The following is a 14507-nucleotide window of genomic DNA, read 5'->3' on the forward strand; positions in this document are numbered from 1 at the left end:
GTTCTTAGATTTTAGTTCCTGATCTGTCTGGGGTCGCGCTAGGAGAGTGGTGATCACTCCTGCATGCCTTGTGTCCTGAATGGGACATGGCCCCCAATGCCTCTGTCTCTTTCTGTATATTCCAGAGCTTCAAATTGGACTCCATGACTCTTTCCAGGGCTCCATGACTCCTGGGGCAGGGGTAGGCTGGAGAACTCCCATATGGGCATTTTTCCTGAAGGGTCAAGGGGTCATTTCAGTAATTCTCAGCTCAGTGACACCTGTAGTAATTGGTCCAGGGCCAAAGCCTCACCTTTCTATTAGGTTCCTACACAACAGTCATGAAGGATGTGGGAATAATAACCTGGCACGTGGTAGCATTATGCGTAAATGTTATTATTATTATTACATATTTAAAAATAAGCCTCCAGGGTCTTTTCCTCTACTCAGAAGCAGTACTCGCTCATTATGAAGATAGGAAACCACACACACACAAAAGAAAACTCTCCCACAGATCCACCACCTGGAGAAACTACTTGCTGAAATTTTCATTATTTCCTTAAAGTCTTTAAAAATATATATAGTTGGAGAATTTGTTAAATGTTGTTACAGAAGCAGCACATGCATCGTAAAAATCCCCACCCCCTCCCAGAGCGTCCTCTGCCTGTGTCCAAAGGGAGCTTTTGCTCTGGACTTTGGTGATGGGCTCACTGGGCCAGTGCCCCTCCCTCCCACACACAGTGTTCCTGGACTCTTGGGGACCGTGCCCTCACACCCCTGTCCCACAGGTAGCCATCCGAGAGGCCTACGAGGCTGGTCTGATTGGCAAGAATGCCTGCGGCTCCGGCTACGATTTGGACGTGTTTGTGGTGCGTGGGGCTGGGGCTTACATCTGCGGGGAGGAGACAGCACTCATCGAGTCCATCGAGGGCAAGCAGGGCAAGCCCCGCCTAAAGCCTCCCTTCCCTGCAGACGTGGGTAAGCCCTGGCGCCTGGCCCGATCCTGGGCCTTGTCCTGTGTCCTGTGGAGTCCGGGATCTGGTTTCAGGTCCCCACTGGTCATTCTTAGGGAATTTCTGAGTCCCTTCTGCACTGGGCGCCTGACACAGAGAGCAGGGTGGGAACAACAGAGGCTCCACCAGTGCCACCTGCAGTCCCTCATCCTGCCTCAGCTCCCACGTCAGATACCCAAGTCCTCTCCAACCCTCCGGGAACTCGGGGCAGGTTGGTGAAAAGGCAGCGCAGCTCCTGCTGGAATCTGGGGTCCAGTGGGGGGCGAGAATAACAAAGGGGTGAAAGCAGGGCTCTCTGCCACCAGAGCAGGACCCTGGACATATCCCATTGCCAGGAAACCCGCCTCAACCTGTCTTCACCCACTGGAAGCCACCGATTTCTCATCCCATTTCCCCCACAGGAGTGTTCGGCTGCCCTACAACCGTGGCCAACGTGGAGACAGTGGCCGTGTCCCCTACCATCTGCCGCCGAGGGGGTGTGTGGTTTGCCAGCTTTGGCCGCGAACGCAACTCAGGCACCAAGCTGTTCAACATCTCTGGCCATGTCAACCACCCTTGCACCGTGGAGGAGGAGATGTCTATACCGCTGAAGGAACTGATTGAAAAGCACGCCGGTGAGCCCTGGGGCCAGCCAGCAGGGTGGGAGAGCCTCAGGAGCTGGGGCTGGGGCTAGCAGAGGTCCTGGGCTCAGGGCTAGGCAGGTGTGCCGGCCCCAGCCCTGACCATCCATCCTTTTGGGGACTGACTGGGGCCCCAGGGGGTGTCACGGGTGGCTGGGACAACCTCCTTGCTGTGATTCCTGGCGGCTCGTCCACCCCACTGATCCCCAAGTCCGTGTGTGAGACGGTGCTGATGGACTTCGACGCGCTGGCGCAGGCGCAGACGGGCCTGGGCACGGCTGCCGTGATCGTCATGGACCGCTCGGTAAGGGCTGGCCCACGCTCCCCACCCAGTCCCTGCCTTATGCCAGCCTGGTTAGTAACCCTTCCGGGGCCTCTGGAGAACTCCTGCCAGCTCTTGGGTCCCAGTTCCTGTCACCTGAGATACAGTGAGGTGGGAGAGGCGGGGAGCAAGGCTTCTCTGGGGGACAAGCCCGTGGAGCCTGGGCAGAGCGGGATGCCCAGGGTGGGGGGAGGAGACAGCCAGAGTGCCACTGGAATCAGGAGGGTGTGCCGCCGGGGGGCTCTGAGGCTCAGGCCTCGGGTGCCTCCTCACTGTCCCTTGTCTCCCCAGACGGATATCGTGAAAGCCATCGCCCGCCTCATCGAGTTCTACAAGCACGAGAGCTGTGGCCAGTGCACCCCATGCCGTGAGGGTAAGCGTGCTGGGCAGGCTGGGGGCTTGCTCTGTGGCTCACGCCAGGCCTGGGCCGGGCACTAGACCCTGAATAAACAGCTGCTGCTTCCCAGCCTGCTGTGGCCGCTCTGAGCCCCACCCTCCCTGTGGCCCGCGCCTCTCGAGTTCCATCCCCAGCCACCCCGGCTTAGGGAGATCATCAGGCCCTCTCTTGCTGCCACGGCCCAGGTGTGGACTGGATGAACAAGGTGATGGCCCGCTTTGTGAAGGGGGACGCCCGGCCGGCTGAGATCGACTCCCTGTGGGAGATCAGCAAGCAGATAGAGGGCCACACCATTTGTGCCCTGGGCGACGGAGCTGCCTGGCCCGTGCAGGTACTTGCTGCCCTGCTGCGTGGTGCTGGGGGTGGTGCTGAGAGCCGGGGTGTTGGGGGATTTTCAGGCCCTGCCGCACCCAGCACCCCGACCCTCACCCCCAGGGCCTGATCCGACACTTCCGGCCGGAGCTCGAGGAGCGGATGCAGCGGTTCGCCCAGCAGCAGCAGGCCAGGCGAGCCGCTTCCTGAGCCCGCTGCGCTGGGCCGGCATCCATCTGCCTGGACGGCGGGACAATAAAGCGAGTGCTGCCCGCTCGTTGCGTCTTCTCCGTGGGCTTGCTCTTCACTCTGCCTCTGCGGCCCATTATTCCTGGAGGCTCATTTCCCAGACAGAGGTGGAGGTTTGGGAGGGATAGGTCAGCACAAGGTGCCTCCTGTGCGTCAGTCTGTCGTAGACCGTCCTGAGCGTTGACCCCTCAGTGCAAGAAGCGGGGGTGGGGAGGGGGAGACTGTGGCCTGGGGTGCAGACCTGGGCCTGGCCCAGTGCAGGCCTCTGGAGGGTGGGAGCAAGGAGGACAGGGCCCAGTCTGCCCTGTGAGGCGATGGGCAGGGAAAGAACCGGCTGTCCGGCCTGGTTTGGAGGAGAGGTTTATTCTTGCTTCATGATTTGGCAGTGGGGTGAATTTGAAAGGGGGGAAGGAAGGAAGCAATTGACTAGGGGTGGACATGGTGGGTGAGGCAGCCCCAGGTCCTCCCAGCTCCATGGAGGCGGCCGCGGGCCAGTCTGGGGGACGGGCAGTGAGCTGGAGGGGCACGCCGTCCAGCGGGTGCCACAGCTCCAGCTGGTGGTCCCTGCGGCCCAGGCATTCGCGCCAGTGCTGCTGGCGCTGCCCACTGGCCTGGCTGCTCAGCTGCACCCCGCCTGGGTTGGGGGACAGGTCAGGAGCCGTGTGGGAGTCCATTGGGCCCACCGCCCAGCTCCTCGACATTCCCACTCACCAGTGAGGTCGTCAGCTGCGCCCAGGTCATAATCCCATACGGACACCAGCAGTGTCTTCTGCACCAGCTCCTCCCGTGGGCCCGCGCAGAAGAATTCCTGCAGGGAAGGGGGCAGGAAGGCGGAAGGGAGGCGGCCTTGGGTCCTTCGCAGCCTCAGAAACAGACTCAGACAGGTGAATGGCCCGGTAGCTGGGGCCTGTGCCCTCGGGGGCGGGACGTTGACCCCCTCCTCCCACCCCCAGCAGCCGGGACCGCCTTCTCCCAGCCCTGGCCTGCCTCGTTGAACTCAGGGTTCAGGGGCTTCTTCCGAACACTGGTCTTATATTTCGATTTCTTCCCTCCATTTGGATGCAGGTAACTGATCAGGGAGAACGGGGTCAGCTTAGGTGTGGCCCTGGAGAGGTGAGCCCCAGAGGGGTTCTGAGGAACCCGCACTGTCCACCTGTCCACCCCTGTTCACACTCACAGGCGGACGAAGGGGTCCGAGTAGCCGTTGGCGTCCACGGGGGCGAGGTGGGCGCAGCGCAGCACACCCACCCGCAGGCCGCCCCGCTGAGAGCTGTAGCTCAGTGACAGCAGGGTGCGCCCACGCTCCCCCCCGGCTGCCTCAGCCTCCACCTCCTCCTGCAGTGGGTAGGCTTGGGGTCAGCTCCCATGTGGCCCGCAGCCCAGCCACCCACCAGTGCTGGCCTGGACAGGAGAACGCAAACCGGCTGCAGAGAAGTCGGGGCCAGTGGTTTGATTTCATGATTCAATTTACAAAAACAGTCACTGGCTCAGTGCCCTGGAAGGAAACTTCCAGGTCAGCTCTATCCTCCAGGGCCTGAGAAGGGGACGGGCTTGCCCAGGCCACGTGACTGGCTAGTTCGGGGCATCTTTGTCGTGGAGGGGAAGGGAACTGATGTCCCTAAGGGCCACAAACATGCTAGGAGCTTCCTAGGTGGCCTGCCATTAGGTACCCGTCACCACCCTCCTGCAGGGTAAGCCTGGTGCCACAGAAGCAGCTCCAAGAGGCTGTTCTCTACCCAAGGACATACAGGTCTGTTCAGCTACAAAGCCCACCCTCCTCACACCCCGCAGCCCAAGCGGCCAGATTCTGAACGTCCTTTGCCACACTCGGCCCCTGGTGCTTCCAAAGGACTTGGGAGGATGCCTTGGAGAGAATGAGCTTCTCCCGCACTTAACGAGGGATTTGATTTGCCGAAAGCCCGGCCACCTTGCTGGCGTTCAGCTCTCAGTAAGGGAGTGCTCTATGAGCCAAGGGGCTGCTGTGCGGGGTCTGGGCCAGGCAGTGCTGTGGCGGGTCCCTGCCCCACCCGGTAGGGCTCCGCAGCTTCGCCTTGACTGACGGACAGTCGCAGCAACATGCGGCTCCACTAGGGGGCGGGGCAGCAGCTCCTGGCCCTCTGGCCGTGGAGGAGCTGCGGAGGGCCCTGCCTCAGCCTTGCAGGTGCCGGGGGCCTGCTGGGCTGCAGGGGTTCTGCCCAGGTCTTTGGTTTCCTATTGCAAATCCCCTGCGGTCACCATCACTGCCTCCTGCCAAGGGCCTGTCTATGGCTACCAGCCCCAGGACTGTGGTACCCACCCTGCCTCGGGCAGACCTAGCAGCCGTGGAGCCCCACCATATCCATTCTCTCCCGGACCTTGACCTGCCCTCCCAGCTCAGGCCAGGGACAAATCCCACTGGCTCCAGCCTCTGCCTCAAGCTGGCCTGTGACTCTGCCCCCTGAGGGCTTGAGCCAGTGCCCCACAGCTCCCCTGGGCTGCCCTGGCAGGTGAAGTCACCCTCTGCCCAGCCCCTGGGGCCTGGCTGTTCCCTGGGACTATAAGCGCTCACAGGGCCGGTAAGCGAGATGGCCTCAGTTTCTCCAAGCCTGCCTGGGCCTGGACCCCTGCCCACATCAATCCCTGCCTGACACACTTCAGCCTGGGCCACCCCAGACCTGCCCCCACCAACCCTCACTGGGCCCCGCCGTCCCACCCACCTCCTCATACAGAGACATGCCACATGCTGTGTCCAGGCTCTTGGGCCTCTTGGTCTGAAAGAGCAGAGAGCCCGGTCCCTTCAGCTGGACACTGCCAGGTCTCCCTCCCTCCCTGCCCCACCCTGTGCACCAGCCCACTCACCAGCCTCCGCCTCTCCAGCACACACTGAAGCTCCTGGCTCGGTTGGGCACCAGCTTCCCCAGGGGCACACGCAGCTCCCCAGGGGAGGCGCCCGCCACCATTGCCGCAGCTGTGGGTCCTCCCAGACGCGCAGCCTGGTGGCCACGCAGGTCAGACCTGGCCAGGCAAGCCCTCACCCCCACCTCGGCCCTGCCCCCTTGTGGCCCAGGCCCCATCCTCACCACAGGGTGTTGCGCCGGGCGTGCTGGAGGGTGAAGCCGTGAGTGTCTTCTCCCTGACAGGCCCCCTTGCGCCCCGAACCGTGCGTGTCCGCGGCTGGCTGGCCTGGGGGCCGAGCAGGGAGGGTCAGAGCCTCGTCGGGCCCCAGGGCCCCAGCCTGGTCCCCCTCCCTCATATGGCCTCTAGTTGCACATCCCAGCAACAGGGGACTCCCTGTCTGAGGTCGAGGCCTTGGGGAAGAGGGGCATGGCAGGCCAAGTGGGTGCTCCAGGCTGGGTGTGCGGCCAAGGGGCAGCAGTAGGGGCCTGTGTCTCGCCCTCACCTTGCTGGCCCCGGGCAGCAGGTTGGCTTTGACATAGGTGTCCACGGAGCCCGAGGTTGGTGGCTTGAGGCCCGGGGAAGAGACAGTGGATGTGGGACAGACCCAGGACCCACGCCTGGGACCCAGGGATGCCGCCCCATCCTCACCTTGGCACGGTGAGCTGTGCAGTGCAGGGTGCTATTGTCCGTGTCAAAAAGAAGCGTGAACTGGAGGGTGCCGAGGGTGGCTAAGGGCAGGTGGCCGGCAGGTGGCCGGCAGGTCAGCTTCTACATCAACCTCTGCCCTGACACCATGCCTCCTGCCCTGCCCCTCCCCCGGTCGGAAGCCTGGGATGCCCGACTCCATCCTGGCTGGGCTGGGCCCAGAGGGTCCCCCTTGTCCCCCGCGCCCACTCACTGCTGTCGTCTGAGTCTCCCTCTGGATCTGGGTCCGGCTGGGACCGGGATGCAGAGCGGATGGTGGGGGTCACTGGAGAGTGTAGGTCTCGGGTGCACAGGGCGGGCTCAGCGAAGGGGTAGAAGTGCGGGAAGTGTCGGAAATGAGGTGGATGGGCCGGATGGGCCCGGGCTCACGTCAATAGCCATGTGTTCCTGCACGCTCACCTGCCCCCAGCCCGCCGTGCCCGCCATGGGGGCCCGGACATGGAGGGGGGACTCAGAGAAGCCCCTGAGGACCGGAGATGAGGGCACCGCATCAGGCCAACCAGACAGGGCGAGGAGGCATCACTGAGGGTGTTGGCGGGGGGCGGGGGGGTCCTGGGCAGCAGCTGGGACCTGAGGACAGAGCGCAAGGTCAAGGCCGGCGGGGTGGGGGCCTCCAGCCTGGAGGGGGACCCCGTGGGCTGGCAGGTAGGCCGGCTGGGCTACTTACCGCTCTGAGAGCTCCTCCACCTGGTTTGGGTCGCTGCTGCTGCTGGGTGTGCGCCTGACGGAGGTGGCGCCTGATGGAGGTGACCCGCAGAGCCAGAGTGTGGCCCTGGGGGAGCGGGAAGCAGCGGGACTCAGAACGCTTCTCTGGGGCCCAGGAGACCAGCAGCTCCCTGCCCTCCACCCCAAGGGCCCCTTCCCTAGTGCTGGGGCCCAGCCTCCCTCCTTCTCCCCCAACCCCTCCCCAATTCACACACAGCCGGAGAGTTATTTTTACCGCCATAACATGGCCCAGCTCCCAGGTGAGGCTGGAGGGCCAGAGGTGACACAAGGGGTATGAGGGGCAATGAGAGGGGAGTGTGGGGAGGAAGGGGTAGGTGAGACAGGGGTTGGGGGAGAGCGTGTGGGGAGGCGTGTGGGAAGGGGGAGGGGTGTGGAGGGCAGGCTGGGGGGGAGGGGAGATGGGAGGGTGGGGAGGGCTCTGTGGAGACGCGGTGGGGGTGCCGCTGCAACCTGGTCCCCTTGGAGCTCAAGCTTCTTAACACGTGAATCCGATCACTTCGGCACCTCTCTCCCCCTCTGCCAGCCGGGGATAAAATCCTCACCCATCCCTTGGCCGCGCACTGGGGCCCCCTGAGTGCTGGGCCCCTCTCCCCCACGCCCCCTAGAGCACCCCAAGCTGTGTGCACATGCTTCTCCTTCTGCCTTGACCTTCCTCCCTTGCCCTTTGACCCGGCCTGCTCCTGCTTACCTATGGTCTCAAGGTCACTCTCTGCAGGGGAACGTGGCTGCCTTTACCTGCTCAGCCTTCCCTGTCTTTTCCCAGGGGTCCTTTGGGGGCCACCCCTTCGCTACTCTCACTCTAGGAGGTTCACCCTGCTCCCCAGGCCTGTACCCCAGACCCTGCCAATCAATGAATTCCAAATCCAGCAGCCACGTGACAGGTTCAGGGTAGGGCCTGTGACCTGAAGCAGGCCAATAAAGTACAATTCTGGGATAGACTGGCCCAGAAAGAGAAGCTGTTTTCTGTTGATGGGATGCTGGTACCGTGCCATCCTAGAGCTGTTGCCCTCTCCTCACCTCTCACCCCTGTGGAGTAGGGAATGCTCCTGAGAGTGAGGCCAATACAGTGGAAAGCACAGAAAGAAGAGAGTCCCTGAGCTCCTGGATCCAGCTATGCCTGAAGCTGGTAAACCTCTGGCGTTTGTAATCACCATTCCTCCTTTGGCAAAGTCAGCTAGTGGGTGGGGTTTTCTATCACTTGTCCTGCCTAATACTGCCCAGTCTACCGTGTCAAGGTTAGACTGCCCACCCCTTCAACTCTCACAGAGATTTACATGATTGATACATAATTCCATTACATATCTGTGAGTAATTAATGTACAATCACATGATTATCTGTGTGACCTGATCTAAGATCTCCCACAGACTGAGCACCCCCAGCGGGCAGAGTAGCATCTGGCTGGTGCAGATGGGACCCCAGCATAGCACCTGGCACATGGTGGGAGCTTGGCATGTTAGAGCTTTGCAGTAGCATGCAGGGCTCCTTTCTGGATGCCTACTGCCCAGCACATGGTCAGCCAGGCACGGAAGATGGAACAGGAGCTCGTACAGTGTAGTGGCTAGGAGTTTGGTCTCTGGGGTCAGAGAGGGCCTGGTTCAAGTCCCAAACTGGGGTGACCTTGGGCAAGGTGTCTACCCTCCCTGAGCCTCAGTCTCACCAGCCAGGGACAATGTTGGCCCCATCTCACAGGGTTGTGGTGAGAGTGAAATGAGAAAAAAGACTCCAGGCACCTGGCACACAGTAAGTGGGCACAGCAAGTAACAGTGTGATTATCCAGAGGCACCCCAGCCAGGAGGCCAGCTGTCCCATGGGGTCTGCCCAAGGTCAGGGCTCCAGTGCAGAAGGTGCAGTCGCCACGGAGTTGGCAAAGGCTCTTTATTCAGTCCTGGAGTGGAGCTGGCATGGCAGGGCAAAGGCAGGGGCTGCTCAGGGCCAGGTCATCAGCCCCTGGGCAGCTCAGGGCTGGCCAGGCAGGGCTGGTAGATGCCAGGTGCCAGCAGCTGCAGGGTGAACGCAGTGATGACGGCCGTGAGCCCCCAGATCCGGTGGGGCCCGTGCAGGAAGACAGGCAGTGTGTAGCGGAAGTGGCCACCATGGCAGAAGTGGGTATAGCCCTGGTTCTGTTCCTGCAGCAGATGCTCCAGGGGCAGTGCAAACACTTCATCCACCTGTGGGCAGGAGGCAGCGAGAGGGTAGACAGAGCACTGGCCACTGCAGCCTCCGCCCATCTGGACGACCCAGACTCCACCCCTAGTATCTATCTCCCCACTCACCTCATCAGGGTTGGGCCTGAGGCTCTGGAGATCCAGCGGGCCCACGCCGGCCAGCACCGGCACCACAGTAGCCTTTTGCTGAGGCAGGAGGAGGGCAGGCAGTCAGGGGAGGCGTGGCCTTGACAGGGCTTTGGGGCTGCGGCAGGGAGCCTGAGGGGAAGACTCCAGGGGCCTTTAGCAGTGCAGGCCAGGTCCACCCGGCCGCTGCCCTTTGGACTTGCTCCAGCCACGCTGACTGACTCAGGCCCCCCAAACACGCTAGACCCATTCAGGCCTCTGGGCCTTCGCTTTTCCTTCCTTTTACTACCCTAAAATCTCCCGATGGTCATTCAGTCCCTGCCTACCCTGCGAAGCCCTCCCCAACCTCTGTCCACCGAGCAGAGCAGAGCTGATTCACCCTGGAGCCACCTCCACCCCAGGACCTGAGCCTCAGTATCCCTCGTGAAAGGGGATAAAATACCCCTGGCCCCTTCCTGACGGGCTGTGTGAGGATGGAACACAACTGCCAGGCAGGTGTCCCCACAGCACTCCGTGACTGCCACCGTCCATGACCACCCTCCTTGTCCCTGGGGTCCCTGCTCCTAGCCCAGGGCAGGCCGAGGGGCTGAATGGGGAAAGGGCCGGTGGTGGTTTCAGGGCCTGGCGGGCTCACCTGGTCGTGCACGGGCCTCAGGACACCCCACACGTGCTTCTCAGGCACAACCAGGCCCACCTCCTCGCAGGTCTCCCTCAGGGCCGTGTGCACCACGTCCCGGTCAGCGGGGTCACACTTGCCACCTGGGAAACTGAACAGGCACAGGGAGCCTGGTTCTTGGGCTGCTGGGGCCGTGGAGGGGTGGGGGTGGAGGCGGTGGCAGTGACCCACCTAAATAACGTCTCTGCCCCTAGTTTGCAGAGGGCTAGGCAAGCCACACGACCTCTCCAGGCCGGGTTTATTGCCCTGAACAACGGGAGTAAGGGAGAGAGGCCCTGGGGCTCAGACATGCAAACTCTGCTTACGGTGGCCCCAGAGGCGCTGACATTAACCCAGGGTGTCCCCAATTCCCGCCGGGGGCGGGGCCAGGGCGGGAAGCCAGGTGGCCCCGCCCCGCGCGCTTCCTCGGCTCGGGAACACGAATCTCCAAGTAGTCGCCGGAAGGGGGCGGAGTCCTGCCTTTTTAGAGGGGTACACAGATGTGAGCGAGGTGTCGAGCGATCCGCGCGGCGCCGGGGCAGGACCACCTGCGGCGCCAGATTCGGGGCGGAGGGACGTGGGTTGCTGACTCCCGCCATAGCCCTCTGCCGGACGGGCTCTCAGACCCAGACCCATTCTACAGAGGCGGAAACCGAGGCTCGGAAAGGCTAAGTGCCCTGCCCACGACCCTGCGGTCTCCGGGTTCAGCGGCCTCTTCCTAGAAGGGAGAGGAGTTCCCGGCCGGTGTACCTGACGTCACCCTTGTGCCTCCCGGCCAGGCGGCTAGACCGCAGCGTGTAGAGCAGCGCCGGGACCCCGCGCACCGAGCACAGCGGCACGAGAACCGCGGCCGCCGCAGGTCGCGCGCGGAGCCGGGCCGTGGCCCCCGCCAGCAACCGCCGGCAGCGCCGCTCGCCCTCCGCCGACAGGCAGTCGCGCAGCATGTCCGGCCCAGCGCGGCCGGGACACCGAGGTCACCGGGCGGCGAGAGGGAAGGGGCAGAGTGCACACTCCAGGGTGTCTCGGGCATCTGGGGGGCGGGCCGTGGGAGGAGTCTGCCCGCAGGGTGGGGCTCCGCAGCGGCACCGGACTTGCCCATGGGGCGGGGCCCGATTAAGGGGCGGGGCCCAGGCCGGGAAGGGGCCTCTCCGCGAGTTGTGGGGCGTGGCCAGAAGGGGCGTCACCAGAGAGCCTGGACTTCCGGTAGAGGGGCGGGCCTGGGGTGGGGCGGAGCTGGCGTGCATGGTCTGGAGAATGTCCCTTACGAACGCCTAGAGCAGCTGGGGTCGCGCCTGGCCCGGCAGCCGGGCTCGGCCGTGCTGACCGCGGGGTTCGCGAGTCGGGGTGTCTGGCTGTTGAGGCCCCGCCGGGACCCGCGTTTCTCCGCGCCCGCGGGGGTCCGGGACAGAGGAAGTGCTCCAGGATGTTCGGGGTCGGCGTTTAGGGGGTCTACGGGGCAGAGACGCCTGGGGCCGCGGGAGGAGTGCCCGGCCCTCCCCACCCTCCGGGCCCTCTCTCCTGCTTCCACTGGGTGGCACCGCCGCGCCCTCTCGCTCCAAGGGTCCCACTCCAGCCCCCGGCCTTCTCCCTGCTTTTCCCGCCGCCGACGGGAGCTTGTCTCTCCTCGCGACCCCCGTCCTCCGCAATTTCTACTCTATAGGTGTTGGTTTAAATGTCACTTTCTCTAGAAGCTCTCCTACCTGGAGTGTTGATCGGATTCTCAAACTCCTCCCGCCACCCTCACCTGATCCCTGTGGTCACTGCCTGTGGTGTTGTGCACCCTTCTGCCAGACTCTGGCCCCTCGAGGACCACACACCCCAGCCTCCCACTTAGCACCGAAACGTGGAATGGCAGGAGTCCCATGTTTTGCTTCGACTTTGAGCAGGTGCTTCCCTGAGCTGCAGTTTCAGTCCTCATTTGGGCACACGAGGCAGAGGGCAGGAGCGCAGCCTCCTTCACAGCCCTGCCACTCGGCATGTTTCGCCACCTTTACCATCACTCTGTGCTCCCAGGGATGCCAGCAGCACTGGGCAGAGCTTTGCGATGTCTGCAGCCCAGACTCTGGGGTGTGGGCATTCCTGAGGCCCTCCACCTTGGCCTCCAAGGACAGAAGTGCAGCTGACCACCCATTCCAGACAGTTTAATGTTGCAGGGAAGAGAGGGGTAAAGCAGGGTTTGGAGGAGTCACCTCCAATGCAGAAGGGGGCAGGTTGGGAGGTAGGGGCTCTGGTTCCAAGCCTGACACCATCCAAGCCTGACACCATCCAAGCCTGACTCTGGGCAGGTAGCTTTCCTCTCTGGCTTCCACCTGCCCTGCTCTCCTTGTGAGGGGAGGATGTCTCTGCAGAGGTGAGGCTGAAGAGGGGGGGCTCCAGGGTAAGAGGACTCTGTCCACAGGGCCCTACCATCACTGCGGGTCCTGGCCAGGCCCCAGGTGCACTGCAGTGCGGGAAAGGAGCCCCAGCCCAGCTGGCAAGGGGAGGCCCCCCGATCCCTGTCAGCCTGGATATTGGGTAGGGGATATGGTGTTGGTCGGGCCCTTGGGATTCGGAGGGGGCTTGAGGCTCCAGGGTACAGGCCCTGGTAGGTGAGGGGCCGGTAGGTGGCTGAGGCCAGCAGAGCCTCAAGGGGAGCCAGCAGCTGATGGTGGAGCCTGGCAGGGGTCCTGGAGGCGAAGGCTGGAGCTTTGTTGGGGTCTGAGGGAGGAAATGGTCTGAGTGGACCCCAGACCTCCCCTCACACCTTCAGCCTTCCTGTCCCTTTCCCTGCGCCTCCCATCCCAAGTTGCCCACCTCTTAGCCTTTGCTCTTCCCTCTGCCTGGAATTTCTTCCCCACCTTCTCCCTCTGTCCAAACCCTTCCCAGTCCTCCAAGGCCCAGCTCGGGAACCACCTCCTCCAAGAAGTCTCTCCGACCCCCCTGCCCCTGCTCTCAGCACCTTGTCCCGGCCCTGTTCTCTCTGCCGTGGGTCCCAAATTGTCTCAGAAATCTCTGCCTCCCCCTCTCTGTCCACACAGATGGCCAGGGAGCTTGCTGAGCTTGCTGAAGCCCCTTCCTGGGGGCCCCGTGGCCCTGTCCACTGTGCAGGCTCTGGTCCCACTGTGTCTGTGGGCTCTGTGTAGCCCTTCAGCAGGCAGGGGCAGAGGCTGCTGCGACTCCGGGTCGGGATGCTGAGCAGGGGCCGTGGAGATATAGGCCTGAAGATGGGGCAAGCAGGAAGGGGGCAGGGGGTCAAGATGGAGAACCCCGGCCAAGGGTCATGGTCAGAGTCAGACAGTGGGACCCCAGGACAAGCCAGTGGGCGTGACCCTGAAAGAAGGGTCGGAGGCCTTAGGAGATGCCTGGGGATAGGGATGGGGTGAGGGGGTGGGTTAGGGCAGCTGGGCGGGACTGTCGGGGGCCAGACGGTACCAGGAGTCCGGGTCACTCTCCCTAAAGCCCTTGGCAAAACGGTTGCTGGCGATTTTCAGCTGGGTGATCTGCAGAGGAGAAAGGGTAGTTATGGGCCAGCCCTGAGCTGAGGAAAGGCTGTGGGCCCCAGGCTCAGCCACCCTCTCCTCCCTGGACCACCCCGTCCCCAATCTGGAGGCCCTGGGACCTGGGCCCCCCAGCCCAGGAACCACAGAGCCAGTGGGCATGAAAGCAGGGGAAGGACTGTGGGTAGATGCCCACTGCGTCTGGGAAGGAGAGAAGGGCAGGGGTCTGTGTGCCTGTGGGGCCTAAGAGCCTGGCGCCTCAGTTTCCCCCCGTGAGGTGGGCTGGCAGCTGCCTCACGAGCTGTGGCCTGACCGCCCCCCCTGCCCGGTGGTTCTGATATGCCGTCACGGCCGTGAACTGGGTCTCCGTGAAGATGAAGGACTTGAAGTTCTCCTGCGCGTAGCGCTTGCTGTCTTTGCATGGTTCACGAAGACCACGTGGAAGCGTGGCTGGTAGCGGTGCATGGAGCTGAGAATGATCTGCAGGGGGTGCGGAAGGGGTGGGGCAGCCGCAAACCCTCTCTGAGGCCGAATCCCTTCTTCCAGGGCCCGCTGCCCCCATCTGATAGCGGCGGTGCCGGGTCTGAACTTGAGAGTCTGCGGTTCTGTATCAAAGGCCCCTTTGTCTGAGCATCCAGGCTGCTTGGCGTCTCTCACTCCCGCACCCCAGCTGTCTCAGAACTACCCGGGATCTGACCACCTTTCCCACCCACTGGCTCCACCCCGCCGGCCACCGCCATCTTTCTCCTGGACTTCCTCAGCTGCTTCCTGGCTGCACCCCCTTCACACAGCAGCCCCAGTGAGTCAGCTCAGAGCCCTCCTGTGGCTCCCGAGCTACACAGAGTAAAGACCAGAATCTTCTCCACAGCCAACTGGCCCTGCAG

The 14507-nt window shown here is 63.1% G+C and overlaps 4 protein-coding genes across 4 annotated transcripts in view; 1 reads left to right on the forward strand and 3 right to left on the reverse strand.

The window, feature by feature from the left end:
- Nucleotides 1-665: 665 nt before the first annotated feature.
- NDUFV1 (NADH:ubiquinone oxidoreductase core subunit V1) lies at nt 666-2931 on the forward strand. The gene is made up of 6 exons (XM_024133457.3): nt 666-957; nt 1394-1606; nt 1750-1916; nt 2226-2307; nt 2517-2662; nt 2767-2931. The coding sequence occupies exons 1-6, from the start codon at nt 681-683 to the stop codon at nt 2851-2853; spliced, it is 972 nt and encodes a 323-aa protein (XP_023989225.1). The 5' UTR covers nt 666-680; the 3' UTR covers nt 2854-2931.
- A 100-nt stretch (nt 2932-3031) lies between these two features.
- LOC102980351 (double C2-like domain-containing protein gamma) lies at nt 3032-7220 on the reverse strand. The gene is given in 15 exon segments (XM_028501481.2): nt 3032-3526; nt 3604-3700; nt 3880-3961; nt 4070-4224; nt 5589-5642; nt 5731-5747; nt 5750-5812; nt 5815-5864; nt 5952-5994; nt 5997-6054; nt 6272-6344; nt 6419-6497; nt 6668-6807; nt 6809-7044; nt 7142-7220. Coding segments are annotated over 14 exon segments (1449 nt in total). The 5' UTR covers nt 6901-7044; nt 7142-7220; the 3' UTR covers nt 3032-3080.
- Nucleotides 7221-8953: 1733 nt separating this feature from the next.
- NUDT8 (nudix hydrolase 8) lies at nt 8954-11169 on the reverse strand. The gene is made up of 4 exons (XM_007126926.2): nt 10898-11169; nt 10127-10259; nt 9475-9552; nt 8954-9369 (listed from the first exon to the last, which is right to left on the reverse strand). The coding sequence occupies exons 1-4, from the start codon at nt 11089-11091 to the stop codon at nt 9142-9144; spliced, it is 633 nt and encodes a 210-aa protein (XP_007126988.1). The 5' UTR covers nt 11092-11169; the 3' UTR covers nt 8954-9141.
- Nucleotides 11170-12458: 1289 nt separating this feature from the next.
- Nucleotides 12459-14507, reverse strand: part of TBX10 (T-box transcription factor 10) — a 2563-nt gene continuing 514 nt past the window's right edge. The window contains 6 exon segments of the mRNA XM_028500934.1: nt 12459-12638; nt 12641-12855; nt 13261-13344; nt 13559-13626; nt 13949-14049; nt 14052-14293. Of these exon segments, the coding sequence (XP_028356735.1) occupies nt 12556-12638; nt 12641-12855; nt 13261-13344; nt 13559-13626; nt 13949-14049; nt 14052-14293 (793 nt within the window). The 3' untranslated portion in view covers nt 12459-12555.

Source organism: Physeter macrocephalus, chromosome 16, assembly GCF_002837175.3.
Source record: "Physeter macrocephalus isolate SW-GA chromosome 16, ASM283717v5, whole genome shotgun sequence".
NCBI lineage: Eukaryota > Metazoa > Chordata > Mammalia > Artiodactyla > Physeteridae > Physeter > Physeter macrocephalus.

What these genes read in the sequence shown, in the direction of transcription:
- NDUFV1 (XM_024133457.3), top strand. Translation starts at nt 681, where the DNA reads ATGGGCTCACTGGGCCAGTGCCCCTCCCTCCCACACACAGTGTTCCTG. An exon ending in GTGCACCCCATGCCGTGAGG is followed by an intron (nt 2,308 to 2,516) that starts GTAAGCGTGCTG and finishes GCCACGGCCCAG; the next exon opens with GTGTGGACTGGATGAACAAG. An exon ending in GAGCTGCCTGGCCCGTGCAG is followed by an intron (nt 2,663 to 2,766) that starts GTACTTGCTGCC and finishes CCTCACCCCCAG; the next exon opens with GGCCTGATCCGACACTTCCG.
- NUDT8 (XM_007126926.2), bottom strand. Translation starts at nt 11,091, where the DNA reads ATGCTGCGCGACTGCCTGTCGGCGGAGGGCGAGCGGCGCTGCCGGCGG. An exon ending in TGAGGCCCGTGCACGACCAG is followed by an intron (nt 9,553 to 10,126) that starts GTGAGCCCGCCA and finishes CTCCTGCCTCAG; the next exon opens with CAAAAGGCTACTGTGGTGCC. An exon ending in TCAGGCCCAACCCTGATGAG is followed by an intron (nt 9,370 to 9,474) that starts GTGAGTGGGGAG and finishes TCCTGCCCACAG; the next exon opens with GTGGATGAAGTGTTTGCACT.